Here is a 27795-nt window from a genome sequence, read left to right as displayed (position 1 = left end):
GTACCTGATATAGACAGGTGTGTGCCTTTCCAAATCATGTCCAATCAATTGAATTTACCCCAGGTGGCCTCCAATCAAGTTGTAGAAACATCTCAAGGATGATCAATGGGAAACAGGATGCACCTGAGCTCAATTTCGAGTCTCATAGCAAAGGGCCTGAATACTTATGTAAATAAGGTATTTCTGTTTTACATTTTTAATACATTGCAAAAATGTTTAAAAAAAAACGTTTTCACTTCGTCATTACGGGGTATTGTGTGTAGAATAAGGCTGTAACTGTGAGGATTGACACTGGAGACGAGAAACAGGTACCGTGAGTGAACATTTAATTACCACTGAAAGAAACAGAATACAGACAGCGTCTGGACAGGGGAAACGGAAATTATATTAATTCTGACACAGAGGACCAACTGAGGAACCATCCTTCAAAGAGTATCAAGCACTATATTTAACTACATGGAATGGAGCACAGAAGTATAAATGCAATCCATAAACGCAGTCTAGTTCGTGTGACTGGGATAGAGTACCAAGCACAACACCATACATTCTACCATATAGAATAATATAAACCCTATCGCTCTATTTAGCCATACATTATGGTGATATAGTATGGTTTGCGTGACCCTTAATGCATGTTATAAACAGTACTCTACATCCGCCCCAGCGCTGATCTTCATCTGTCCTATGATCCCTCAGGATCACCCAAAGTTCTAATTGTTGACACGTCGCATATGGCAGATAATCATCCTATGTTTTCACTTCACATGTGCAACACATGTGAAATGTGCGGTTTCACATGTTAAACACGTTCACATCTATTTTGAAAGCATAGTCTGAAAGCGGTCGAAATACCCCGAACACATCCAAAATACATAATCAACACATTTAAAAACAAGGCGATGTCAAAACAAGTTGACATTGTGGTTAAAGAAAGTGTTTTGTCAATTTACCTGATTTTGCTAACAGTTGCTTTGGACAAAATGAAGACGTCAATATTCTTTCAATGCTGTTGTATGAATAGTATGAACTTACAGCCCCCCCCAAAACTCTTGGTCACGTGATGAGGTAGCCCAGCCTACAACTTCCAAATTACTGTTGTCCCTATTGGTCTAATGGTCAAGATGTTGGTTTATCCCATGGAAGACCCACATTCTAATCCCGCCATTTACAAAAGCACATGCAAAACCTAAAATAACACGTGACATTTTAGTAAACCACACGTGTCTGAGTCATGTGACAAAAAGTCATGTGAAATGTGGCACGTGTCCGACAAATGAACATTTCACGTGAATTTAATTGAATGTGTTTAGGCCTTATCACCTTATCTGACCAGGGACAAGTGTGGTCGCTAGCTGGATAAACCACCCCTATGCATGGATGGATCCCTCTAACACTCTGAAATCATTATCTGTGTTGTGTCACTTGTCCCATATCTATCTGTCTAATATCCTCTTCTTTCTCAGCCACATTGAGTCATTAGTACACTGTAGGGATGCTAGGAGAGTATTGTATAAATATACCATGGCACTGGTTAAAGTTTTAGCTGAATAGAAATGTCAATGTTCTCTGCATTTAGACCAGAGTTAGATACACGCATGTTTACTGTTGAGATTTGATTCCCACATCTAAAATGGAAAAGCAAGTTTGGTTATAAATACTGCAACTATCCCCCGCAGGAGATGTATCATTTATTACATAAGGATAATAAAAACATCTTTGATGGGATGAAAATGGAAATGTCAGAAAATCTTTTTTTGGACTGTAGAAATGTTATTAGTCTCTATAGCAGGGAGATCACTCCAGATTTATGTAGCAATTTGACATTTTTGACTCCGTCAAAACCGGTCACTATGGGCAACAAAAAATGCAAGTGACGGGAGCTGGATTTGAAACCTGGTCTATAGAACATATCTCCTCTGCTTAGACCACTGCACCGTCCATCCACAATGTGATGAAAGGCGAGTCTTAATAAACGGCTAAACGGAACCTCAGAGTTGTTTTTCTGTTTTAACCCTTTTGTCACGCCCTGACCTTAGTTCCTTGTTCATGTCTCTATTTTGGTTTGGTCAGGGCGTGAGTTGGGGTGGGCATTCTATGTTTTGTTCTGTGTGTTGTATTTCTATGTGTTTGGCCTGGTATGGTTCCCAATCAGAGGCATCTGTCAATCGTTGTCTCTGATTGAGAACCATACTTAGGTAGCCTGTTCCCACCTGTGTTTGCTGCACCTTTCAGGACTGTTTTGTTTCATTCACTCTCTTTGTTGTTTTTGATTACTTCAGTGTTCAGTTTATTTATATTAATAAAGATGGACACTTACCACGCTGCGTATTGGTTCGATCTTGACTACTCCTCATCCGACGAAGACGAAGATCGTGACACCTATCCTAAACCGTAATCCTTAATATAACCAATCAGAATTAAGGACTGAAGTTAATTAACACTATTCCAAACCGTAATCTTTAATTTAACCAATTAAAATTAATGCCTGAATTGTTAAACAATCCGAATGAATTCCTGAAATGATTTAACCCTATCCCAAACCTTAATCCCTAATATAACCACTCAGAATGTATTCCTGAAGTGAGCCCTAGAGGTATTTCTGTATCCCAAACATTAGCCTTTAACTTAACCCAGTCTGAATGAATGCCTTTACTGAACCGTAGAGTTGTTTCTGCCTGCCTAATATTCCTAAACCCTAATCTGCCTAAACCCTTAATTGAACCTAAACCCTTAATTTAACCTACATTGCCATTAAGGGCAACGGAGCGCGCTACTACCATCAAGTATGCTTGGATTTTGCTAGTGTGTTGTGGATGAGGATAGTGGAGGGGTGTAAGACCGCAGACTCTGTATTGGACGGTCATGTGTTCAATCCCTGTGATAAGCAGTGTCAACAAAATGTTACTTTTGGAGAAATGTTTAATTTTGCAGTGAGACTGTGAGAGCTTGTTCCTCTGTAGTCACCCACTGCACGACAAAAACAGAGGATCCTCTGTAAAATATTGAACTTGCAATTGATTTGGTCTGTCAAGAAAGTTTAGTGCCGAATAAATTGATCAAAAGTATGGGGTGTCTTGTTAGAGGCAGGGGCATCCCACCAACCCCTGAACCATGACTCACCACAGGCGACAGCTGCTGTCAAGGGTGTCAGAGTAGAAATAACATAAACCACAGCGCACACACACACACACACACACACTCAGCACAAACGCCTCCCCATCCCAACCTCAACTCATACCGGCACGCCACAGCAGAATCTTGACATAATCACTTTCCCAGACTGCCTGTCATGTGATTGACAACTCCATCACCTCCAGGGTCACTGCTATCAGCCAATCAGAACAAAGGTCAGAACAAAGGTCCCCCTTACACTACCTCCTGTATTTCCCCATGCCTCCTCACCTGCATTTCCCTCCTCTGCCACCTCTTCCCACCCCTCCTAACCCTCTTCATCCTCCTGTCCCCAACGCTGTTCAGTAGAAACCTGCACGGTGGTGTTTTCCCAGTTTTCCCTCCATCATTTGCACATTTTCAGCAGTAGATCAATGGGAGTTGTAGGCCTGTACGAGTAGTGTGAGTTTGATTGATTTCTTATGTTGGCATATTACAGGGCCTGTGAAGCCTGGCCTACATTTTCCCTTACAGGGGAAGAGTCGCTGGAGAGTTAACTCCAACCTCACTGATTCCAGTTCTCACACTCACATCACGTACAGTATGGGTGAGTGAGTGAGTGAGTGAGTGAGTGAGTGAGTGAGTGAGTGAGTGAGTGAGTGTGTGTGTGTGTGTGTGTGTGTGTGTGTGTGTGTGTGTGTGTGTGTGTGTGTGTGTGTGTGTGTGTGTGTTTGCTTGCATGCATATACGTGTGTGGGCTTTAAATGTGTTGGTGTGGGTGTGAATTTGTGTGTATGTGTGAGATAGGAGAGAGGTGAATGAGAGGGTCTATTTAAACCAACCAGTGTCTCAGAGCCAATAGGAGAGCATATTTAATAAGTGGCTATGGAACCACTTAATTATTGTTTCCTTCAAGTTCCAAACCCAGTGTCAAGGGCACCTACATTTGGAATACCTGTTGAGGCTTACGTGTCTTTTTGTCGAGCAAAACGTTTTTGTAGAAGGTATTACGTGGCACACAGATCCCCTCACGCACTCAACGTCATCAAAATACACAGAGTTTCCTTCTAGGTAGCATTTCTTGCGAACAAAAAAGAATCCGCTAAAAGGCCAGCATTTGGACGTTTCAATGTAAAAAAAATACTCTGTCACATGACTATAGAAATGGAATTTGATTAAAGGGTTAGGCTATACTGGGCTCTCACCATCATCATCATCATCATTCCAATTGAATTAAGTCACAATTATCAGTTTTGGTATTGACAGATGTGAGCAGCCTTTCCGAGTGAGGAGGGACACATGGGTAGGCCAACCAACGGAAAACGTCTGAAAACATTGAGCCACACAAATCCAATGTTTATATAAAATGTCTGCCTTTCCCCCCCTACATTTTAACAATTTAATATTGGACAAAATCACATCCATTCGGCCTATGTCCTTTCATTTAGTCTCATTATGATATGGAAAATGTAGGCTATTTCATAAGAACAGAATACCATATTTTGAGTTGACTGCATAGGCTATTACACACAAGATCTATCCAAGGTTCAACTTTAAGGCAAGGGCATCTTTTAAAACTATTTTCATACTCACCTCATGTCTTCATAATATGAATGAGAATGTAGTTTGTTGTTTTGTTTGAAATCAGTATTTGTTCCCATTTTCAATAAAAAAAATATGTCTGAGAGATTCACAAGACAATAACATTATAATGCTGTAAAATGCTGCCCTGCCTTGTCTGGACACACATTCAAACAATTTTCACCTCTCATCGCTCCCATTTTCAATCAAAAAATATGCGTGAAAGATTCACAAGACTATCACGTCGAAATGTTGTAGTGCTGCCCTACCCTGGCTGGCAAGGACACTCAGGTGAAACCATTGAATAAAATGAATAACAAGCAAAGAAATCTTTCTATATATATATTTTTTTCTTACTCTTTCTTCTCCCCAATTTCGTGATATCAAATTGGTTGTGTTAGGGTTCGTTCCTTTCGTCCTTGTCAATCATTATTGGCTCATTGGTAAAATTAGGATTATGACAATATCTTTATTTAAATCATTCAAAAACTTTTATTAATGCAATTGCAGACAGAAGTTGACAATCAGGAACATAGCACGCATGTTTCCGAGTAAGTTCTGCATCAAACAAAAGGTCTCAAGTTGTTTTTTAAAACCGAAATCCAGCCTTAGTGATGTCACTGACTACGTCATTACCTTCTACTCCGGAGACCAAGCCCATGCATCCATAGCTATACAAACATAGAGTTTCAGTGCTATCTAAAAGCTAGGCAATAAATGTCCAATCCCCAACGTTGATTTATTGTGTAATGTCTGACTAGTCTCTTATCTCCCACACTCCCCTGCAGAGTTCGGTCTCAGTCACACATTTCTAAGGGAGGGGTCTTCTTTATAAGAGAGAGAGAGAGAGAGAGAGAGAGAGAAAGAGCAAACAACTGTGGAACAATTCTAAAACTCTATAATGAATATACACTGCTCAAAAAAATAAAGGGAACACTTAAACAACACAATGTAACTCCAAGTCAATCACACTTCTGTGAAATCAAACTGTCCACTTAGGAAGCAACACTGATTGACAATACATTTCACATGCTGTTGTGCAAATGGAATAGACAAAAGGTGGAAATTATAGGCAATTAGCAAGACACCCCCAATAAAGGAGTGGTTCTGCAGGTGGTGACCACAGACCACTTCTCAGTTCCTATGCTTCCTGGCTGATGTTTTGGTCACTTTTGAATGCTGGCGGTGCTTTCACTCTAGTGGTAGCATGAGACGGAGTCTACAACCCACACAAGTGTAGTGCAGCTCAAGCTGTAGTGCACCTCATCCAGGATGGCACATCAATGCGAGCTGTGGCAAGAAGGTTTTCCATGTCTGTCAGCGTAGTGTCCAGAGCATGGAGGCGCTACCAGGAGACAGGCCAGTACATCAGGAGACGTGGAGCAGGCCATAGGAGGGCAACAACCCAGCAGCAGGACCGCTACCTCCGCCTTTGTGCAAGGAGGAGCACTGCCAGAGCCCTGCAAAATGACCTCCAGCAGGCCATGAATGTCATTCATTGTCGTTCATGTGCTAATAATCCAAATGTTCTGCTTAAAAAGATCTTCGACTGCTACCCTCAGCATTCATTATTCTTAGAGTTCAGAACAAGCAACAGGGAGGTCAGCAGAGTTTCAGAACATTCGGGGCTCTGCCCTGAAGACCAGGGGCTGACAAGGGACACACAAATCTTCATATTTGCAGGTCTGAGCAAAAAATTGCCTTTCTAAAGTCATTTCTTGCAATTCGACATCATTTTACGACTGGAGACATTACATGAATATTATTTCATACCACACAAATGACTAGAAACTCTGACATATACATACTGAGATCAATAAAATGAACGACCCAGGTCTTAAATGCAACCAATAGCATAGGCCAATGAAAAGAGTGGACACACAGATTGTAGGCCTAAAATATGAGGAGGAAATTATAGTCCACCAACTTTTCAGTGGCACTCACTTATCCAAGGTGCTGGCGACGTCCCTGACAAGCAATGCAAACTGAATATATCCTCAGTCCTTCGAAAATATATCCTAGCTCATGAAGGCTACACCTACAGATGGGAACGACAGAGTGCAAAAACGTATTTCTGGAAGTGCACCGAATATGATCCTTTCTAATGCTGAGGTCGCATAACACTCGCTGACAGGGTTATCTCCAAGTTATGCTGGAAACCCAGTTCTTTCAGGGTCCAGAACATCAACTGGAGAAGCTCCTGACATACTTTGAGGTAACATGGGTTGGGGAGAAGGTCGGACGCATTGGAAGAAAGCACATTTTTCCCATATGTATGTCTTTTTTAACATAATAATGGCTTTATTATTCTTATTCTTATTTTTGATGACAGCATGTCCAAGACCAATAACATGGTTGCCATCTCAGCTACGATGCTATCCTGCAAGACTTGACGAAGACCAACAATGGAGTGGAAGGCTGGCATCAAAAATGCTCTGCGAATCTTAACGCTACCCACCCCACCATTTAGAAGTACATCGAGGCATTGCAATGACAGGAGCAAAGAGGTGAAATGAGAACGGCGCAGCAACTTCCTGGTGTTCCACCGCCATGGCAAAGACCCCGCTACCGCAAGCAACAGAAGGATCTGAGTCACTGGTTCAGAAGAACAGAAGTCTGCACGGCTGGAGTCTTACCTGAAGAGCGTTGCCTACACTTTCAAGTTACAGTTGTGGATACTCTTAAATCGATCGTAGAAAAATGAGCACCTAGCCTGAGCACCTAGCCTACAATGAGCACCTAACCTACATGGACACTTCTTCGTGACACATCAATTTCAACCCGTTCAATAACTCCAAAATCCTTATGAGACCAGAATATTAAGACCAATCTTGGAGGATTTATTTGTGAACTTGATTTGTGAACTTGCTCAGCTTTTTTGTTAATATATACAGTTGAAGTCGGAAGTTTACATACACTTAGGTTGGAGTCATTAAAACTCATTTTTCAACCACTCCACAAATTTCTTGTTAAAAAAATATAGTTTTGGCAAGTCAGTTAGGACAACTACTTTGTGCATGACACAAGTCATTTTTCAAACAATTGTTTAGAGACAGATTATTTCACTTATAATTCACTGTATCACAATTCCAGTGGCCTCAGACGTTTACATACCCTAAATTGACAGTGCCTCTAAACAGCTTGGAAAAATCCAGAATATGATGTCATGGCTTTAGAAGCTTCTGATAGGCTAACGGACATTATTTGAGTCAATTGGAGGTGTACCTGTGAATGCATTTAAAGGCCTACCTTCAAACTCTGCGCCTCTTTGCTTGACATCATGGTAAAATCAAAAGAAATCAGCCAAGACCTCAGAAAAAAAATTGTAGACCTCCACAAGTCTGGTTCATCGTTGGGAGCAATTTCCAAACACCTGAAGGTACCACGTTCATCTGTACAAACAATAGTATGCAAGTATAAACACCATGGGACCACGCAGCCGTCATACCGCTCAGGAAGGAGACACGTTCTGTCTCCTAGAGATGAACGTACTTTGGTGCGAAAAGTGCAAATCAATCCCAGAACAACAGCAAAGGACCTTGTGAAGATGCTGGAGGAAACAGGTACAAAAGTATCTATATCCACAGTAAAACGAGAGGCCGCTCAGCAAGGAAGAAGCCACTGCTCCAAAATCGCCATAAAAAAAGCCGGACTATGGTTTGCAAATGCACATGGGGACAAAGATTGTACTTTTTGGAGAAATGTCCTTGGTCTGATGAAACAAAACCAGAACTGTTTGGCCATAATGACCATCATTATGTTTGGAGGAAAAAGGGGGACGCTTGCAAGCCGAAGAACACCATCCCAACCGTGAAGCACGGGGGTGGCAGCATCATGGTGTGGGGGTGCTTTGCTGCAGGAGGGACTGGTGCACTTCACAAAATAGATGGCTTCATGAGGAAAGGAAAATTATGTGGATATATTGAAGCAACATCTCAAGACATCAGTCAGGAAGTTAAAGCTTGGTCGCAAATGCGTCTTCCAAATGGACAATGACACCAAGCATGCTTCCAAAGTTGTGACAAAATGGCTTAAGGACAACAAAGTCAATGTATTGGAATGGCCATCACAAAGCCCTGACCTCCATCCTATAGAAATTTGTGGGCAGAACTGAAAAAGCATGTGTGAGCAAGGAGGCCTACAAACCTGACTCAGTTACACCAGCTCTGTCAAGAGGAATGGGCCAAAATTCACCAAACTTGTTGTGGGAAGCTTATGGAAGGCTACCCGAAACGTTTGACCCAAATTAAACAATTTAAAGACAATGCTACCGAATACTAATTGAGTGTATGTAAACTTCTGACCCACTGGGAATGTGTTGAAAGCTGAAATAATTAATTCTCTATACTATTATTCTGACATTTCACATTCTTAATAAAGTGTTGATCCTAACTGACCTAAGACAGGGAATTTTTACTAGGATTAAATGTCAGGAATTGTGAAAAACTGAGTTTAAATGTATTAGGCTAAGGTGTATGTAAACTTCTGACTTTAAATGTTTGTAAATGTTTTTTATATTAAAATGTTAATGTTTTATAGTGCATGGTTGGTGTTAATGGATGGTGTAAAAACTAGATAAAACGAAAGGACATTATTTTAAATAAAAATAAATTGTAGAAACTATACTGAAAAAGAATATAAACGCAACATATAATGTGTTGGTCCCATGTTTCATGAGCTGAAATAAAAGATTCTGGAAATGTTCCATATGCACAAAAAGCTTATTTCTCTCAAATTGTGTGCACAAATTTGTTTACATCGCTGTTAGTGAGCATTTCTCCATTACCACGATACTCCATCCATCTTACAGGTGTGGCATATCAAGAAGCTGATTAAACAGCATAATCGTTTCACAGGTGTATCTTGTGCTCTGTGCAATAAAAAGCCACTCTAAAATGTGAAATTCTGCCAGAGAATTGAATGTTAATTTCTTTACCATAAGCCACCTCCAACGTCGTTTCTGAGAATTTGGGGGCATGTCCAAACGGCCTGAAAACCGCAGACCACGAGTAACCACGCCAGCCCAAAACATACACATCTGGCTTCTTCACTTGCAAGATCATTTTAGACTAGCCACCCGGACAGCTGATGAAACTGTGGGATTGCACAACCGAAGACATTCTGCACAAACTGTTAGAAACCGTCTCAGGGAAGCTCATCTGCGTGCTCGTCATCCTTACCAGAGTCTTGACCTGATTGCAGTTTGGCGTCGTAACCGACTTCAGTGGGCAAATGCTCACCTTCGATGGCCACTGGCACGCTGGAGAAGTGTGCTCTTCATGGATGAATCGCGGTTTCAACTGTACCGGCGTCTTATGGGCCAGCGATTTGCTGATGTCAAGGTACCCCGTGGTGGCGGTAGGGTTATGGTATGGGCAGGCACAAGCTACGGACAACGAACACACTTGCATTTTATCAATGGCAACTTGAATGCACAGAGACACCGTGACAAGATCCTGAGGCACATTGTTGTGCCATTCATCCACCACCATCAATTTATGTTTCAGAATGAAAAAGCACGGCTCCATGTTGCAAGGATCTGTACACAATTCCTGGAAGCTGAAAATGTCCCAGTTCTTCCATGGCCTGAATATACACCAGACATGTTACCCATTGAGCACGTTTGGGAAGCTCTAGATTGACAGCGTGTTCCAGCTCCCACCAATATCCAGTAACTTCGCACAGCCATTGAAGAGGAGTTGGACAACATTCCACAGGCCACAGTCAACAGCCTGATCAACTCCATGTGAAGGAGATGTCTCGCGCTACATGAGGCAAAAGGAGGTCACACCAGATACTGACTGGTTTTCTAATCCACGCCCCTACATTATTTTTGTTGTTTTATTTTACCCCCTTTTTCTCCCCAATTTCGATCTTGTCTCATCGCTGCAACTCCCCAACGGACTCGGGAGAGGCAAAGGTGGAGTCATGCGTCCTCCAAACGTGACCCGCCTAACCGCACTCCTTAACATCCGCCCGCTTAACCCGGAAGCCAGCTGCACCAATGTGTCGGAGGAAACACCGTTCAACTGGCGACGCGGTCAGCCTGCAGGCACCTGGCCCTCAACAAGGAGTTGCTTGGGCGCGATGAGCCAACCCTAGGCTACAATATTCTGCCCATATGAAAACATTTATTTTAGGCCATAACTGAACCAATTTCTTTAGGCTATTTATAGAATATTCTGCCCATATGAGCGAATGCATATACAATATTTGTAGCCATACGTGATTTAATGAAAAGCAGTAAACATACACATTCAATAATATACTCATGACCACAATCAGGCAATAGTTAACATACTCAACATTGCTTCACATTCTTTAATAACAGACTCATAAACACAATCACTCAATATTCTACAGCTGGCTTCACTGCTTCCCCGGGAAACTCAACATATTGTAGCAGACGAAGCGGGGGAAGGAGTTAGCTTCTGTTGCAGTTTTCGTAGTAAAAAGTGACATGTTGTGGCGGTACTTCGCCTATTGGGATAGTCTACCTGTTGGGATACCTACAACTGTGTCTCTCTCAGTCTTTCCACTCTCTCTCCTCCTCCATCCTTCCCTCTCTATCTTTTTCTCTCCCTCCATCCCTCTTAGTCTGTTACCTCCATCCGCCACTCTCTCTCTCTCTCACTCTCACTCTCACTCTCACTCCCTGCTTCTCTCTCTCAGCCTGTCTCTCTCCCCTCATCTCTCTATGGCTGTGGATATGAGTCATAGAGCAACAGCAGCAGGCAGTGAATTCAAAAAAAGGTGACAGACAAGATGGCGGGAGACAGCGCAGTGGTGTTTTGGAAAATGTTTTCCTTCGGCCCTTCCTTGCACAGATTAGTAATCTAATATGATCAAATTTTTAAAAGTAATACGAAGAAACCACACTTGCTAACTCCTGTCCTACTTTATAAGATTAGTGTTCGCTACATGGTATGAGAGCTGTTTTATGCTCAGTGTGTGTGTGTGCGTGCGTGCGTGTGTGTGCGCGTGCGTGTGTAATACAGAGAGATCCCCAGTATGCACACTGTAAAGAGTTGTACAGCATCAGCATATAGTCTTTGGACCCCCAACACCTCCCATTTCCATATCCAATCAGGCTTATTGCCACCTGCTGCACATTTTGCACAGAGGGCTAAACGGAGGCTCTTCACAGAGGGCTACAGAAACATCCAAGTACATAGAACTACAGCATAAACACAAGGGTTACACAATACATTGACTTCAATGGCAGTCGGAGAGAGAGAGAGAGAGAGAGAGAGAGAGAGAGAGAGAGAGAGAGAGAGAGAGAGAGAGAGAGAGAGAGAGAGAGAGAGAGAGAGAGAGAGAGAGAGAGAGAGAGAGAGAGAGAGAGAGAGAGAGAGAGAGAGAGAGAGAGAGAGAGAGAGAGAGAGAGAGAGAGAGGAGGTGGACAAGTGTTTTCATGTCTTCCGGTTGTAAAAGGCAATCACAGCAGACTGTTGATTTTGAAGAGGGTTCAAAAACCAAAAAAGTATCACTTCAGGAAACGCAAACAAGCACTTATTGTCCTGATTTCTAAAAGCGTGACGACAACCAGTCCCAATACAGTTACTTCCAGAGGTCTCCACAACAACTCCCTCCAACTCCCTCCCTCCCTCCATTTCTATTCTGCCCTTACTGTTTTCTCTCCCTTGCTGCTATTACTCCAAAATAGTAGGAAAGAGAATTTAGAAGTCAGGGGTTTGGAATAACTGTGATCCGTGGGAGTGGAGTCCTTAAACTCCTCATTTATTAAAACAGCAGCGACTGCTTTCCCCCAGCGAGGCTGAATAATGGCACACAGTCTGCCAGATTGAATTTTTGATGGTGAATAAATTATGGATGGCAGAGAATAACTCTGTTAATATATTAGCCATGAGTTTGTCATAAGTGTTTTATCGTACCGTAGGAATGAACTCATCGCTGTATCCCTCTGTCTATACATCCCCATCGCAGACGGAATCTAAATCTGATATCTGCCATCAGAGAACTTTGTCTCTTGTGATACATCATCATCATCACTCCATCTTTGTCACCCTCCTATCGCTACAATCACCTGTTATTTTTTTTATCATCTTACATTTTTTTTGGGGGGGGGGGGCTTACAGCACCTGGTATTCCCAGGCGGTCTCCCATCTAAGTACTAACCAAGCCTGACCCTGCTTAGCTACCAAGATCAGACAAGATCATGTGTTTTCAGGGTGGTATGGTCACAAGTGTATAAAAAAAAGCCTGTTTCTCTCCAAATTACAACCTTGGCTCATCGCTGCAACTCCAAAATGGGCTCGGTAGAGGGGAAGGTCGAGTCATGCGTCCTACGAAACATGACCCGCCTGGCCGCACTACATCTTATCGCACAACCCGCCTTAACCCAGAAGTCAACCGCACCGATGTGTTGGAGGAAACACAGTTAAGCTGACATCAGCGTGCAGGCGTCCGGACCTGCCACAAGAAGTCGCTAGAGCACAACGACCCAAGGAAAGCCCCCTGATCAAACCCTCCCCTAAACCGAACGGTGCTGGGACAATTGTGCGCCGTCCTATGGTGCTCCCGGACTCCCGGACTGTGACACAGCCTGGTATCGAACCCCAGGCTGTAGTGGGGGAGGGTGCACTGCAGATCTTTTGACCGCAGAACCACTTCTTTTCTCTCATATGTTTCTACTGTATCTCTCTCACCTGCGCACTCTTCTATTCCATCCCTATTTTCCCTACAGTGCTCAGATTCATAAAAAGATGAGTTGACAAACCTGGTTCTCCAGGTATACATACACCAGACACTCATTTGAAAGACAGAATCAAAACCAGCCGAGCAGACACTCAGGCCCCTGAGGACCAGAGTCACCCATCCCTGTCGAACACTGTGAGCCAAGGGGAAACTATAAATGTATCTGAGGCATCCTTCCCTCCAGTTGCCTCAAGTCAATTAAAAGAACTATTAACCTTGGGACACCTGATGGCGCCTGGCCTATAAAGACGTCATTAATGCTCTCTGTTAGTCGAACTGCACTCGTTAGTAGGTAAATATATGACACCGGTTTGCAGAGGAAACAGCCCTATTTGGTTGAGAACAGACCCAATAATGCGACTGGGGAGAGCACTACTCAGTCAGGGAGACACAACTCAATCACCAGGGCTTCACCATGTGTCTTTAACACAAAGACAAATAGGATTTCCATGCTTTGTATATGACAGATGATACCGTGCCATGTTTCCTAGTTTAATGCTGTAACGGTAGGCTAACACAGGGGGGCATCTCAAAGAACCTTTCAGTTTGAGCAAGGTCCTTTATAGAACCATTCTCCATAAACGTTCTATAAAGAACCATGAAAAGGAATTCTATATAGCCCCCAAACGGGTTGAAACCATAGCGAAACCCTTTTTTGGTGCTATAGAGAACCTTCAGAAAAAGGTTCCATATAGCACCAAAAAAGTGTTCCGCTATGGTTGCAAGCCAAATAACACATAGTTGGCACGATATAGAACCATTTGTTTTTAGTGTGTGTGCTTGTCTGTGTGTGTGTGTGCACGTATGTACGCTTGCACACGTGTGGGTGTGTACTCACTTGTATGCTGCCCATGTGTGTGCGTGTTCATGTGTGCATGAAAGAACCCCTTGATTAATAGGGAAGCCGGGTAACAGAGAGGTCCATTATGCCGGGGAGCTGTGCAGCTCTTGTGCGTCTCTATAAGAGTAGGACTTAACCTAACATCTCTATTTGATAACAGTAGCACCAGCCCAGGCAGGCTAGCAAGCGACAGAAGCCACATGAATGGGAGCTCCATTTCAGACAGATTGAAATCACCTCCAGGAAACCGAACACTACTCATTTCACTTATATGGACTGTGTTCCAAATAGCACCCTATTCACTAAGTAGTGCACTACTTTTGACCAGGGCCCATGGGGCTGTTATTTTAGATGCAGACATGGAGATATAAACCAATCTGTCCAAAACAGTAGGGCAGCCGAGGTGTCTATCAAGATGATTGAACCGTTCAAGATGATTGAACAGAGGAAGGCACGCAAACTGTAAACAGCACATCAAGACACACACACACACAGCATATTGTTTTGGATGAACAAAAATAACAGGAAATGTCTTGAGGGCAGAAATATCTATATGATGCCAAGCAGGCAGCATATGAAGGAGAAAATACTATCCAATCTTCAATTTGCCCCTGGTTATAATGTGTGGGTGAGACAGTGTGAGAGAAGGTAAAGAGGTAGAGATTCAAAAGAGAGGGAGGTAGAGAGAAACACTGGAAAGGGTGTGTAAGAGAGACATGGAGTGTCTGATGAAAATACCACTCTTAAAATATAGTTTCTCTCACTCACTCTCTTCCTCGGTCTCTGTCTCTCTCTGCCTGAAGTGCAAGTTCACGTTTTTTATTGTCACATGCACAAGTACAGTGAAACTCTTCACTCCCTCTCTCTCTCTCCACCTTTCTCTCTCTCTCGCCCTCTCTCTCGCTCTCTCCCTCTCAAGCAACTATGCTGTACCTTGACGAGCAGCTCAAAATCGTGATGTATCTGTCAGAGGCTCCAGGAGGTATAACCTTGCCATCATCTCATTCTCTTAACATCTCATTCCTTTAATTTCTCCATTCCTTTCACCACTGCTCCCCTGTACACACACGCACACACGCACAGACACAGTTGGTTTACTTTACAATTGCTTTAAGAGGTTAACACTACACCACTGGGAACTGCCTGTATCCATCCATCCATCCACTCTCTCTCTCTCGCTCTCTCTCTCTCCTATATCAATCTCTCTCTCTCTCTCTCTCATCACTCTTTCCAACTACCCTTTGTCTGTCTCTATGTGGACGCTGTCCATGGTTCTGAAATAGTCTGTTGGAGTGTAATGTACACTGGATTTCTTTCTGACACTTTCCGTGCGGCTGAAGATCTTTGTGACTCTAAACACGCAGAAAATGTGGGTTCGTTGGGAAGGGTGCTGGTTCTATGTGGAACCACAATGACTCAAAGAACCCGTCGAGCTCTTCAATGGTTCTTTACAGTTCACAAAAGGGTTCTCTGCTCTCTAAGTGATAATTAAAATGTAGGGGATCGGCCCGTGAGAATATTTTGGGGTGTGGTTTGCGCCCAGCTGTTTTTTGTGGAACCGTTTGTGAGAGTGTGATGTGTTGTGTTATATTGTTTCATATTACAAAGTGAGAAGAACGAACTTGTGTCATCAGGTGAGGTGAAGGCTTCTGAGCTGTACCATAATGCTCAGGTATATTCCTGAGATCACTCTGGCCCTGTGGGAGTATGATTCATGGAAAAATCGGATCCATGCCTTTTGGCACATCCATTTGTGGTATCAGGCTGGGTGAAGAAGTAGTTGGGTTCTGTCAATTTGGCCAAAATATGCAGAGGTGGACTAATGTTGATTATTTTGTTGTGTATCTGCTGCTCAGAGGGAGAGGGTGATTCCAGTCTCGGGATGAAAGGGTGTCCTGCTCTGCTCTCCGGCGGAGTGCCACTGATAGGAGAGTTAACCGCGTTGGGGTTCAGTGTTAAGGTGGATCAATTGTAGTTTGGGATCCCCTGGTGTCTGTGATGCACACCGTTCGGTGCGACACAGACCCGGTGGCAAGTGTGGCAAAACCCTGAGTGTTTCTCAAAATGCGTACTACCGTGCTCCGAGCATGCAAATTGGAGAAGGGGAGGGTCGGAGTATGAGTCCAAATCAAAGTAAGCGAAACGGCGCATTGAGGGCACTTCTGGAATGCGTGCTCCATTTGTACATATTTTGAAACATGCATCGATGCAAGCTTCAATGGAAAGTATGCGAAAAGAAATGACACAGCCAAGTAAAACATTATGCAGAATTTATTGAAATCAATGGTGTCCATTATTTGAGCTGAAGCGACAGAAAATACACTTCAACTTCGGAATTAAGTTTCCTATTCACATCTCATATGATATAAGAACAAAGATTAGGAATTTACTGAACATAAATGTAATGTTTGTGTGTGGTTCAAAAGTAAAACTCATGTCGGCATTCGATATTATTGAAGGAGAATGCGGTCCTTATGGAGTTACACAAATCCACGACGAGTCAGTGTTTAAACAAGTCAGCCATATCAGCTATGGTTTTCAAAAAGGCAGTAGACGAGGCTGAATGAACTGCTTTGCTGCCAGACAAGGCTCCGCTGATAACCAAGTGTAGCGGTACTAAAGGATTCACTCCATGGTGCTGAAAGGAAAGCTCCTCTGTCGGGACAGCTTTATGTACAGTAGACCCTAACAGTTTGCGGGCACCGTTTGTCACCGTTATTGTGCAATTAATGTATTGTTTAGTGTTATGTGGTGTAGTGATTTTTCTGGCAATGCATCTAGAAAAATTGGTTGAGTTTTCGCCACCAATGTACATGCTAAAATCTCAAAATAACCTTAAAAAAGGGTTATATATAGGACCATATAGGTTCCATTTAGAACCTTATGAGCATGGTTCTTTAAAGAACCTTAATAAAACGTTTCTACATAGCACCAAAAAGGGTTTTGCTATGGTTACAAGCCAAATAACCCATATCTGGTACTATTTAAAAAATAAAATTATATAGAGACCCTTTATAAGATTTCACTCTCTCTTACTCTCATTGTCAATGTCTCTTCTGATCAACGAGGATGGAAACAAAGACTGAATGGCATATAGAAGAACAGAGCCAAAGAAAGAAGCCAATGCTGTTGTCATCTGTAGCCTTGCATCTAGCACTTACACAATGGTTTCCCTTTAACAGTGAATACACACACACACATACACACACACACACACACACACACACACACACACACACACACACACACTCACATAGACACTTACAGTATGCAACTCTCAGAAGTGCAATATTTCTCAAACACACATTCACATTAGCATGCACATATTAATATCCAAACAGAGAACTATCTAAGCACACTCCCTTGGGACATACCAAGATGGAGTTACACTACCATCGTCCCATAGTCCCACATGGGACGATGGTAGAGTAACTCCATCTTGGTATGTCCCGAGGGAGTGTGCCAAGTTAGTTCTCTGTGGTTTCTACTGACTCCTCGTGGATTTGTGTAACTCGATAAGAACCGCATTCTCCTTCAGTCACACAATTAAAATTTCACAATAAAAATAGACCGACCGGCTTGATTCGGTCTTATGTAGGAACATTTGAATATTTTTTTTTTTTTACATTGGATAAACTCAGAGCTACAAAATGGTATATCATACACTACAGTTGAGGAACTATGGGAAAGTAATTCTGCTTTGAAAGTTGATAAACTTGTAACCTCACTTTTGAGAAAATGGCCCCTGAATGTTGTGGTACCTAATGGAGAACTCTTCTTTGTCTACACCCATTCAGCATTGTTCACACCCTCTTAAGCTTTAGCCCCATCCATCTCTTTAAGGATTCACATGTGAGGCCAAGTACTTAACAACCAAAGATTTCAAGACTAAAGGCTGGTTTATACTACGGGTGTGTTCGTGAATTTGATCTGGAGTGCCAGAGTGTGCTCTGGGCATTCTTAAACTCAGAGCGTTGTCAGATTGTGCGTTTGTAAATTCAGAGCGCACACTGGATGCTCTGGCCCGAGGAGTAGGGTTGATCCGAGTGTTCTGACTTAACAACAGCAGTCAAGCACCCAAGCTAACGTTGGCTAGCTTGCTAGCTACTTCCAGACACAAATGAGAGAACAGCTCACTCTGACCATTTTACTCGCCCTAGCAGAGCTGGTTAGGCTGTTTTTATGTTATCCACAGTGTTGGTGACTGCAACTGTGCTGCTGGCAACAATTTAAGTATGCTTTTTTTGCCAACGTTTACTGACACTGGCCATATTCAACGGGTGTTGAGCGTTCGTAAATATGTCAGTTATTCTGCGCTCTGGCACACTCAGATGAGAGTCCTCTGAAATTGGCGAACTATTCCAGAGCGAATTTATCAGCTACGTCTATTGACAGTTTGTTGCAGTCACATCATAAACATTCTATTGAAATAGTTACTTGCGTAGTGGAGTATTTTGTTTAGATATGCAGCTAGCTAAACAATGAGCCATAATCCCAACTCATAACATTACTACCCTGCATGAATCTGCAGGTAGCTAACCAACCAAGTTCAATGTTAGCCAGCTGACATTAGGCTATAACTAGCAATGCAAATGGATCTGAGATTCAAATCAAATTACTACACAGATCATACACGTAACATTAGCTAGCTAACTAACAGTACACTTTAACTTGAAGCAAAAAACGACTTTCTGCCAAAAGTATAAATGTTTATTATCTGACAATGTAGCTGGCTAGACTATCTTACCGGCATATATGGATGGACGCTTCTCCCTCTCTGTCACGGATGCAATGGTTGCCCTTTGTTTGAAGATGTAATCCGGAGACAGGTGTTTTATACAACAGCGTTCTGTGTGTTCTCTTTTGGACTCCGTCTGCATATTTGCAATCAAACGGCAGAATTTTCCCCATCACCTTAGCTATCATACTCTAATTCCACTGATTTCAAAACTCGGTCCTCCAGAAAGTGGAGAACAACATTTATGCAGTTCTACTATGTGATATATTAAAAAAAAACAGTGTTAGAAAGGATTACCTACACATACTGACCAGCTCATGTTATGGACAGAAGCGTGCTACATGGCAGACCAATCCGAACTCATTACACGGCATATCAAGCCCACACATTATCTCAGCCAATCATGGCTAGCGGGAAGGTTTCTGACTTTTTCCATGGCTAAACCAACTAGGCTGTTAATTGAACAATTGTATTTGTATTTACAGATGGCATACAAGTTTGTTATTAAGGCACATTAAAGTTCAAATGTTCCAGAAGGCTTTTCTGCCAAAAAATGCATTTTGATTTCTAAAAGAAAGTTTACTTTCAAATAACGCTCCTGTGAAGTAGTGACGGGCGACATGTTTCCTGAAAGGAGTCACAAATGTCAATGTCACTACACATCAAATTGTTAATGATCTAAAAATAGCCAAAATAATATGAATGAAAATATGAAATCTCCAGTAACATCCTAAAATATCTATTATGTGATGAAATCCCAAGAAATGCGTTACAATTCATAATGGCATGCATCAATAATTGTTGAGGTGACTTGGAGGTGAATGATTTCCACGCTGCTGTTAATATAAAACTGCTTCAAACTAAAATCAATGAGTCTGAAGGTCTGTTTTTTTCCCCTCAATAAACATAGTAAACCCCTCCTTATGGAGCAGCATGGATTGATTAAACACACACATGCTGCTTCGGGACTCTCACACATTCACAAAGACCAGCAGAGGCATACATTAACAAAACACTCAAATGCACTTGCACAAACTGAAGCACCTTCTAACATTCTCACACGTTCGCTCACACATTCACACTCAACTGCAGAGGCATACAAACAAGTAGCAAGCCCTCAGCCCTGTGTGTGCTGTGCGTGCATGTGTAGGTTCCTTTAAGTTCATGTGCGCGGATGTGTGTGTGTGTGTGTGTGTGTGTGTGTGTGTGTGTGTGTGTGTGTGTGTGTGTGTGTGTGTGTGTGTGTGTGTGTGTGTGTGTGTGTGTGTGTGTGTGTGTGTGTGAAGAAACTTGCACTTGTAAAATTTGATGTTAGACACCCCGACCACACAGAGAACAGTATCTCAGAGAGAGATAGAGGGGTATTTTTGGTTGTTAGAACAGTGATTTTACACTGAGAGAACACGAACAGGGAAATCAGAGGCCTACTGAATCAGGAACCACTCCCTTTTTGCTGCTTCTTTTGCAACCTGGGACCAACTACCTCTCTCTGTGTGTCTGTGTGTGTGTGTGTGTGTGTGTGTGTGTGTGTGTGTGTGTGTGTGTGTGTGTGTGTGTGTGTGTGTGTGTGTGTGTGTGTGTGTGTGTGTGTGTGTGTGTGTGTGTGTGTGTGTGTGTGTGTGTGTGTGTGTGTGTGTGTGTGCGTGTCTGTGTGTGTCTGTTTCTGTGTGCGTGTACAGGAGTGCGTACGGGAGTGTTTGACCTCAGCAGGTCCCCCGCAGATGGAGAGACATCAAATGATCCGTGCTTAATTTGAGGATCCGGCACCTCTCAGTTTTGGACTGTTTAGTTCCGGAACATATTTGGCCGATCCGGTACCTCTCGTGGCATGAAAACTAATGTTCACTTAATGTTCACAATGTACAAGTTAGAATAAAAGTGTTCAAAGTTAATTTGAGTTTCCTCTTCGTTAATTATCCTCCAAATAAAAAAACACAATGTGAAAAAGTATCTAGATTTTCAACCCATGCCTGATATTCTAAGAGTTGATTCGGTTTGGGCTGGCCATTGGCTTATGGTTTGCCCAAAATTGGAACATATGTTTGATACCAACTCGTGAATGTGGCAGTGTGAGAAGCGCGTCTGTATTGCTCACAGAACTAGAATGAGATTCCCTTTCTATGATCTCTCTCCCTCTCTCTGCTCTGATAGACATGAGCCTGAAACTCTCATTTTTCCAGCATTGCACTTCCTCATCATTTAATCCTTATAGAATCACAGCCGCGCGAAGGGTTCTGGAGGAGCTGCAGCACCCCTGATAAATTGAAATAAATTTGCCAAAGTTATAGAATTACTTGTCTGTTCAAAAATAAATGAAATAATTCTGAATAGCCTACTACACCATGAGAATGCCCATAATGTAATTTAGACACAAAGGATCAATAGCTTCTTTTAACTAGAACTGCTGGGACTCGAGGGACCCCCCTTCAAGCTAATGAGCAGTCATTCTGACTGCAACATTCTAACAGCGTAATTAATGCATTTAATATATGCTATCGCAAAAAAACTAAGAATTGGGTATTCATGTTTATGAAGGCCTTGTTTTTTTATTTTAATAAAACGTTAGCCTTTTCTTTTGTTTATGTTACTGTAGGCTACACGTAAAAAGAATAATACACAAACATTCAAGTGTTCAATTTTTTTTATTTGTAGAGTGCTTTTGTTACAACTATGAAACAGAAAGCACATGTGTTGGAACAGGGTAACAGCTTATTTTAATAATTACTAATTAAATCAAATGCAGTGCTCACAGGCAACTACACACAAACAAACAAGATCCCACAAAATTTACTTTATAAAATATTTAGGCAGCCTTTTTTCCACTGGGTTTTTGTGGGATCTTGTTTGTTTGTGTGTAGTTGCCTGTGAGCACTGCATTTGATTTCACGTTTCGTTTTTTTAATGTATTGTTTTGGTGAGTTTCTCTAATAAACATGTGGAACTCTACGCACGCTGCGCCTTGGTCCGTTAATTCTACAAACGATCGTGACAGAAGATCCCACCACTCACGGACCAAGCAGCGTGCTCAGGAGGAGAGGGTATCCTGGGCCTGGGAGGATATCCAAGAGTTGAGGACATCCTGGACTTGGGAGGAGATAATGGCAGGAGACGAAAGCCTTCCATGGAAGCAGACGCAAGCAGTGAAAGGACAGCGACAACGCCGGGGTTCGCGGCCACGACGAAAGCCCAAGAAGCAGCCTCAAACATTTTTTGGAGGGGGGCACACGGGGTGGTCGGCGAAGTTGAGGTGTGAGTCAGAGACCGTCAAGGATTTATTGGACAAATTGGAGGAGAGTGAACGGATGGGAGAGTTAGAGACCTTTGAGGAGTTGTTGGACAAATTGGAGGAGAGTGAAGCGAGAGAGCTGTTGGTTTGGCGTAGTATGCACGGCATTCGCCCTGAGGAGCGTGTTAGCCATCCGATGCCACCTGTGCCAGCTCCCCATACTCGTCCTGAGGAGTGTGTCATTTGTTGTCCGGTACCATGTGGGCCGGTTCTACGCACCAGGTCTCCAGTGCGCCTCCACAGCCCAGTACGTCCTGTGCTAGATCCCCGCACTCACCGTGCGGAGTGTGTCATCGTTCCGCCACCCTCTGTGCCAGTTCTACACAACAGGTCTCCAGTACACCTCCACAGCCCAGTACATCCTGTGCTAGCTCCCCGCACTCACCATGCGGAGTGTGTCATCGTTCCGGCACCATCTGTGCCAGCTCTACGCACCAGGTCTCCAGTGCGCCTCCACAGCCCAGTACATCCTGTGCCTGCTCCTCGCACTCTCCCTCAAGTGAGCCGTCCCAGTCAGGGACGTCCTGTGCTTGCTCCTCGCACTCTCCCTGAAGTGCGTGTCACCAGTCAGGTACGTCCCGTGCCTGCTCCTCGCACTCTCCCTCAAGTGCGCCTTCCCAGTCAGGTACGTCCTGTGCCTGCTCCCCGCACTCGTCCTGAAGTGTGTGTCCCCAGTCCGGTGCCACCTATGCCGGCCCCACGCATCAGGCCTCCAGTGCACCTCTGCAGTCCAGAGCTTCAGGCGACAGTCCCCAGTCCAGAGCTTCAGGCGACGGTCCCCAGTCCAGAGCTTCAGGCGACGGTCCCCAGTCCAGAGCTTCAGGGGACGGTCCCCAGTCCAGAGCTTCAGGTGACGAGTCCCAGTCCAGAGCTTCCGGCGACGAGTCCCAGTCCAGAGCTTCCGGCGACGGTTCACAGTCCGGAACCTCCTGAGACGGTCCACGGTCCGGAACCTCCTGCAACGGTCCACAGTCCAGAACCTCCAGCTCCATGGCAGGAGTCTTCCTCTGCGCCGATGTCCAGTCAAGCCACGGCGTCCAGTCCCGCGCCATGGCATGAGCCTCCAGCGAGAGTTCCTAGTCCAAAGCCTCCAGCGAGGGTTCCTAGTCCAGAGCCTCCAGTGACGGTCCCCAGTCCAGAGCTTCCGGCGATGGTTCCCAGTCCAGAGCCTCCTGCGAGGGTTCCCAGTCCACTGTCACGCCCTCACCATAGAGATCCTTCTATTCTCTATGTTGGTTAGGTCGGGGTGTGACCATGGTGGGTTATCTAGGTTATTATTTGTCTATGTTGGCCCGGTATGGTTCCCAATCAGAGGCAGCTGTTTATTGTTGTCTCTGATTGGGGATCATATTTAGGCAGCCTTTTTTCCACTGGGTTTTTGTGGGATCTTGTTTGTTTGTGTGTAGTTGCCTGTGAGCACTGCATTTGATTTCACGTTTAGTTTTTTTCTGTATATTTTGGTGAGTTTCTTTAATTAAACATGTGGAACTCTACGCATGCTGCGCCTTGGTCCGTTAATTCTAAAAACGACCGTGACAGGTGGTCTATGGTGATAGGTGGGATGGGCTGAGAGTGGCTGAGGGTTAGGACTAAAGAGCTTATGTTTGGTACTGTATTATTGTATGTGACTGCTTTATATAAAAGGACCATGTATGAAAAATGTGAATGCAAAATGTGTATGTAAAATGTATGTGTATATGTCAAATGTATATGTATATGTAGCAGAAAAGCTGTTAAAGAAATATATATATATTTGTCCTTCGAAGAGGGGGAGGTTGTTGGAGGGGTTAATACTTTTTTTTAAAGGAAAAAATAACTAAAAAGTTAATTTAAAAAAGAACCTGACTCTGCCATCGGCATGGCGCAGCAGGAACTGGGATTCGTCAGACCAGAAACGTTTAATTCTCTTCTCAATTGACCAGTGTCGGTGATCATGTGCCCACTGGAGCTTCTTCTTGTTTTTAGCTGATCGCAATGGAACCTGGTGTGGTCGTCTGCAGCAATAACCGTTATAATGATAGATGACTTGTGCATTCCAAAATGTTGTTCTGCACACCACTGTTGTACTGAGCCATTATTTGTCTGTTTGTGGCCTCAAGCAAATGTGGTGACACACAAAGCAACTCAAACATTGAAATTGCATCAATGATTTAAAACACTTATATACAGCTCTGTTTCCACGTCTTTTGTGATGCGGTTCCAAATGACATGACAATTGCGTCAGAGATTTGAACGACCCTGTTCCATGCTGGCTGAAGACCTAGCTAGCAAGTAACTAGCTAATACCAGACACAGATGAAAGGGGAGACATATAAGTATCTTTGCCATAGAGCAATAGTGTAAACGTTGAAACATATTTGCTGACACCCTACAGTCAAATTTTGTCACCAGTAGAGTAGCTATCTAGCTATATAAACCACGCCCCTCTGCAAACACGCCTTCTCCGATGTTGGTTACAAGGTGGTACTTATTTAAATTAGGTAAGAGAATATAATTTTACCATTTGTGTATTACAATTAGAGTTAGGGTGATGTCACCTTATCCCTTTAATAATCCCACTTTCTGAATCCAACTGTTTGACATGGGGGACATGACCAGTAACTTTATGAAACAACAGTACATTTTATATTTTAGTCATCATACTTTCATCTGCTTTCAATCAAACAGCATCCAATTTCACAAAAAAAACATGATATGACAGGTTATTTACTTTTAACATGTATTAAACAGAACAGATTAAACAGAATGACATTTACTCTCATGGGGGGGCAAAAATAACTATCTGAAAGCCACAACCCTACTAAGCCACGCCTCCAGTCTTCTGATCTAACCCAGTGGATCGTAGCTCAATAACCCAGCATCAACAACCCAACTTAAAGAAAACAATGGGTTGTTTGGGACCCAACTGGCTGGGTCAAAATAAACCAATGTGTGTTCTGTCCAATATTTACCCAAATTGGGTTGTTTCTAACTCAGCATTTCGTTGAGTGGCCTGTGGATTCCAAAACAGCATCCATGGAACTCGGAGGTGAATAGCCAATATCACACAGTCCAAGTCCAAAGTCTCTTTTCCCCTTTCTCGGCTATTTCTCGATCTGTGAAGCAATTTCAACTCCAGAGAATAGCACTGTCTCTTCTGAGGCTTGCATTGAGGGAAACAAAATAACCTATTAGCCACCCACTTGATATACAGCTGGGTTTACAAACTGTGACAGGAACAAGAAGTGCCATAGCCAGGGGAGAGAGAGATGGGGAGAGAGAGGGGAGCTCCACTGCTACTCCCACGGAATAGAGCGCTGCACCCAAATACAGTGTGGCTATCTGGGATCCTTGGGAAGTCCCTACCTATTGAAGTTGACATTTCACATGGTTAAGGCAATCGTTAATGTTTGGGTTAGGGGAAGGTAAGGGTTATGGTTCTGTTTAAGGTTGGGGTTAGGATAACAATAGCGGTTGAGGTTAAGGTTAGGGTTTAGGGAATGGACATCCAAGGATTCGATTAGCACCTAGCCTTCTAGCGGGAAGCAAAAGAAATACTGCGCCAAAGTTGCACCTGTCTTTCTGGCGCTCTATACAAAATCTATAAAGACTACCAATACAGCGCACAGCTGCGCGAGGAAAATGTGTACGAGGAGGGTAGGTACATACCTGGTTTTTATGCCGTGGTCCATCTTCGAGTTCCAAAGTGCTGTTCATGATTCCCCATCGGCCATTTACCATTCTCTGGAGAACCTTTAGACCAGAACCGCCTGTTGGTACGAGGCGGGGGTGAAGGAGAACGCTCTATTTTTTTTGTATCTTTCCAGGCGATCTACTACATAGAAAGGGGTGTTAGCTCTAAGTGTTCGCGCACAGAGGTAGAGAGAAGCTTAACAACTTCTCGACGACAGGGGCTGGCTACGGTTCTAGCAGGAGTGGCGGGGAACTATACATAGTCAACTCATATGTAACGTACTTACAGAACTGAACTTCGATTCCTCGGATTTTCTTCTGTTATTTTTTTTTTACCGTTACCCTCTACATGCAACGACGGATAACAATCAGAGATTCTGAGATTAAAGTCCAAGTAGTAGAGAATCCAATAGAAAAGCCACTTGGAAAGCCGATCATCCAAATAAATTTGTCTGGGAAAAAAGATCTCCTTTGCGGTCTCCAATCGTTCAGGAAGTGCAAACTAGGTGTTATCCTCAGTATTGATGAAATAGTAAAAAATAATTAAAACGTCTGGTTAGTTAATTCCAGACTGTGTCACGTTTTGAGTGAAAAGGAGAAAGCCAAGGTGCAGTAGCCTATCGCCTGATCTCTTGCTATGCGGTCCACTTCATTCCTGCACTATCCACTGCTGACTATGAGGCTCCGGTCGGCGGCGCCGCGGAACAGATGAGGGATAAAGCCTGCCCTAGTTTAGGAGCTGATCTGCATGAGGAGGGTTATTTCACACAGATGCTTTTGACAAGAGCGGTGCAGGGGCCAGATTAGCGGGCTCAATTTGTGTGCTGCCGCGCGGCGCTGCGTTCCTTTGAAGCTGTCATGCGCGCGGCACGTTCCACCCAGGCTCCGGTTCTGCTCCGTTCTGTCTGCTGTGCCCTCCACGCGCAGCTGGCTGCTGCTGTACACTGCTTTCCCTGGCCCCCGAGACTCCTTCACTCTGCAGAAACCAATATGCGACAAGATAACAGAACAAAACGCACACGAGACTATTGTGGGTAGATACAACTCTCAATAGAATGTACTGATAAATTAATGCAGTCCATCTATTCCTCTCTTTCTCTTTCTCCCAAATCGTATGTGTTGTGTTGCTACAACAGGCTACAGACGAAACATCTGCGTTGAAGCAAAAGCAAGTGCTTGCCTGATTCATTTAAGCTACTTGTTTTTCATAGCATGTGGATGCCCAAAATGTATGTGCCATTTAAGCAGCAACATCACCTACAATTGATGGATACCTAACTCTGATAACAGGTTATTAAATGGAGTAGGTCTTTAAAATAGTAGGAAACACAGTTCCATTGTGTTTATTTGTTACACCACATGCATGCTGTACTTGAAACTTGCAAAGCGTTTCCATGTAGTTGTTAAAAGTGTATCCCTATAGGTGCAGAGAAAATGTAATTTTTCCATAGACATCAAGTTGTATTAATAAAAACATTAGTTTAATATATTTAATTAACCGTGCACGTTCCCCTGGATAAAAAAGCATTTCATCATATTGATAGGTATTGATTTAGCATAACGAAATGAGATACCACACTTGATACCATAAATAAATAAAAATGCCTTGAGGATATCACTAGTGTTATTAACTGCCTATCAACTGACAAAATGGACACATTGACTTGATATCAGCAGCTGTGCGTGGATAAAACCCCTCGGAAAGGAAAGCCAAGTCCGAAAAAAAAGCCATATAATCGCGTTGTTTGCTCTATAACCTGTTAGTTCATATGCCTTGACACCGTAATATATAGGCCTAAGGTCGGAACAATAAGAAGACGCAGTGGCAGAATAAATTCAACCACACCT

General features: G+C 43.3%; 1 protein-coding gene and 1 pseudogene across 2 annotated transcripts in view; both read right to left on the bottom strand.

The window, feature by feature from the left end:
• LOC139552088 (fibrinogen C domain-containing protein 1-like) overlaps positions 1–27553 on the bottom strand; it is a 295950-nt gene extending 268397 nt beyond the window's left edge. For both annotated transcript variants that reach the window (XM_071363492.1, XM_071363491.1), the window contains exon 1: positions 25924–27553. In XM_071363492.1, the coding sequence (XP_071219593.1) occupies positions 25924–25995 (72 nt within the window). In that variant the 5' untranslated portion in view covers positions 25996–27553. The remainder of the gene's footprint in view (positions 1–25923) is intronic.
• LOC139552889 (5S ribosomal RNA) lies at positions 12783–12901 on the bottom strand (annotated as a pseudogene).
• Positions 27554–27795: the final 242 nt, after the last annotated feature.

Source organism: Salvelinus alpinus, chromosome 24, assembly GCF_045679555.1.
Source record: "Salvelinus alpinus chromosome 24, SLU_Salpinus.1, whole genome shotgun sequence".
NCBI classification, from domain to species: domain Eukaryota; kingdom Metazoa; phylum Chordata; class Actinopteri; order Salmoniformes; family Salmonidae; genus Salvelinus; species Salvelinus alpinus.
The sequence above is the reverse complement of the archived record's forward strand: the minus strand, read 5'-3'. Positions and strand labels throughout refer to the sequence as shown.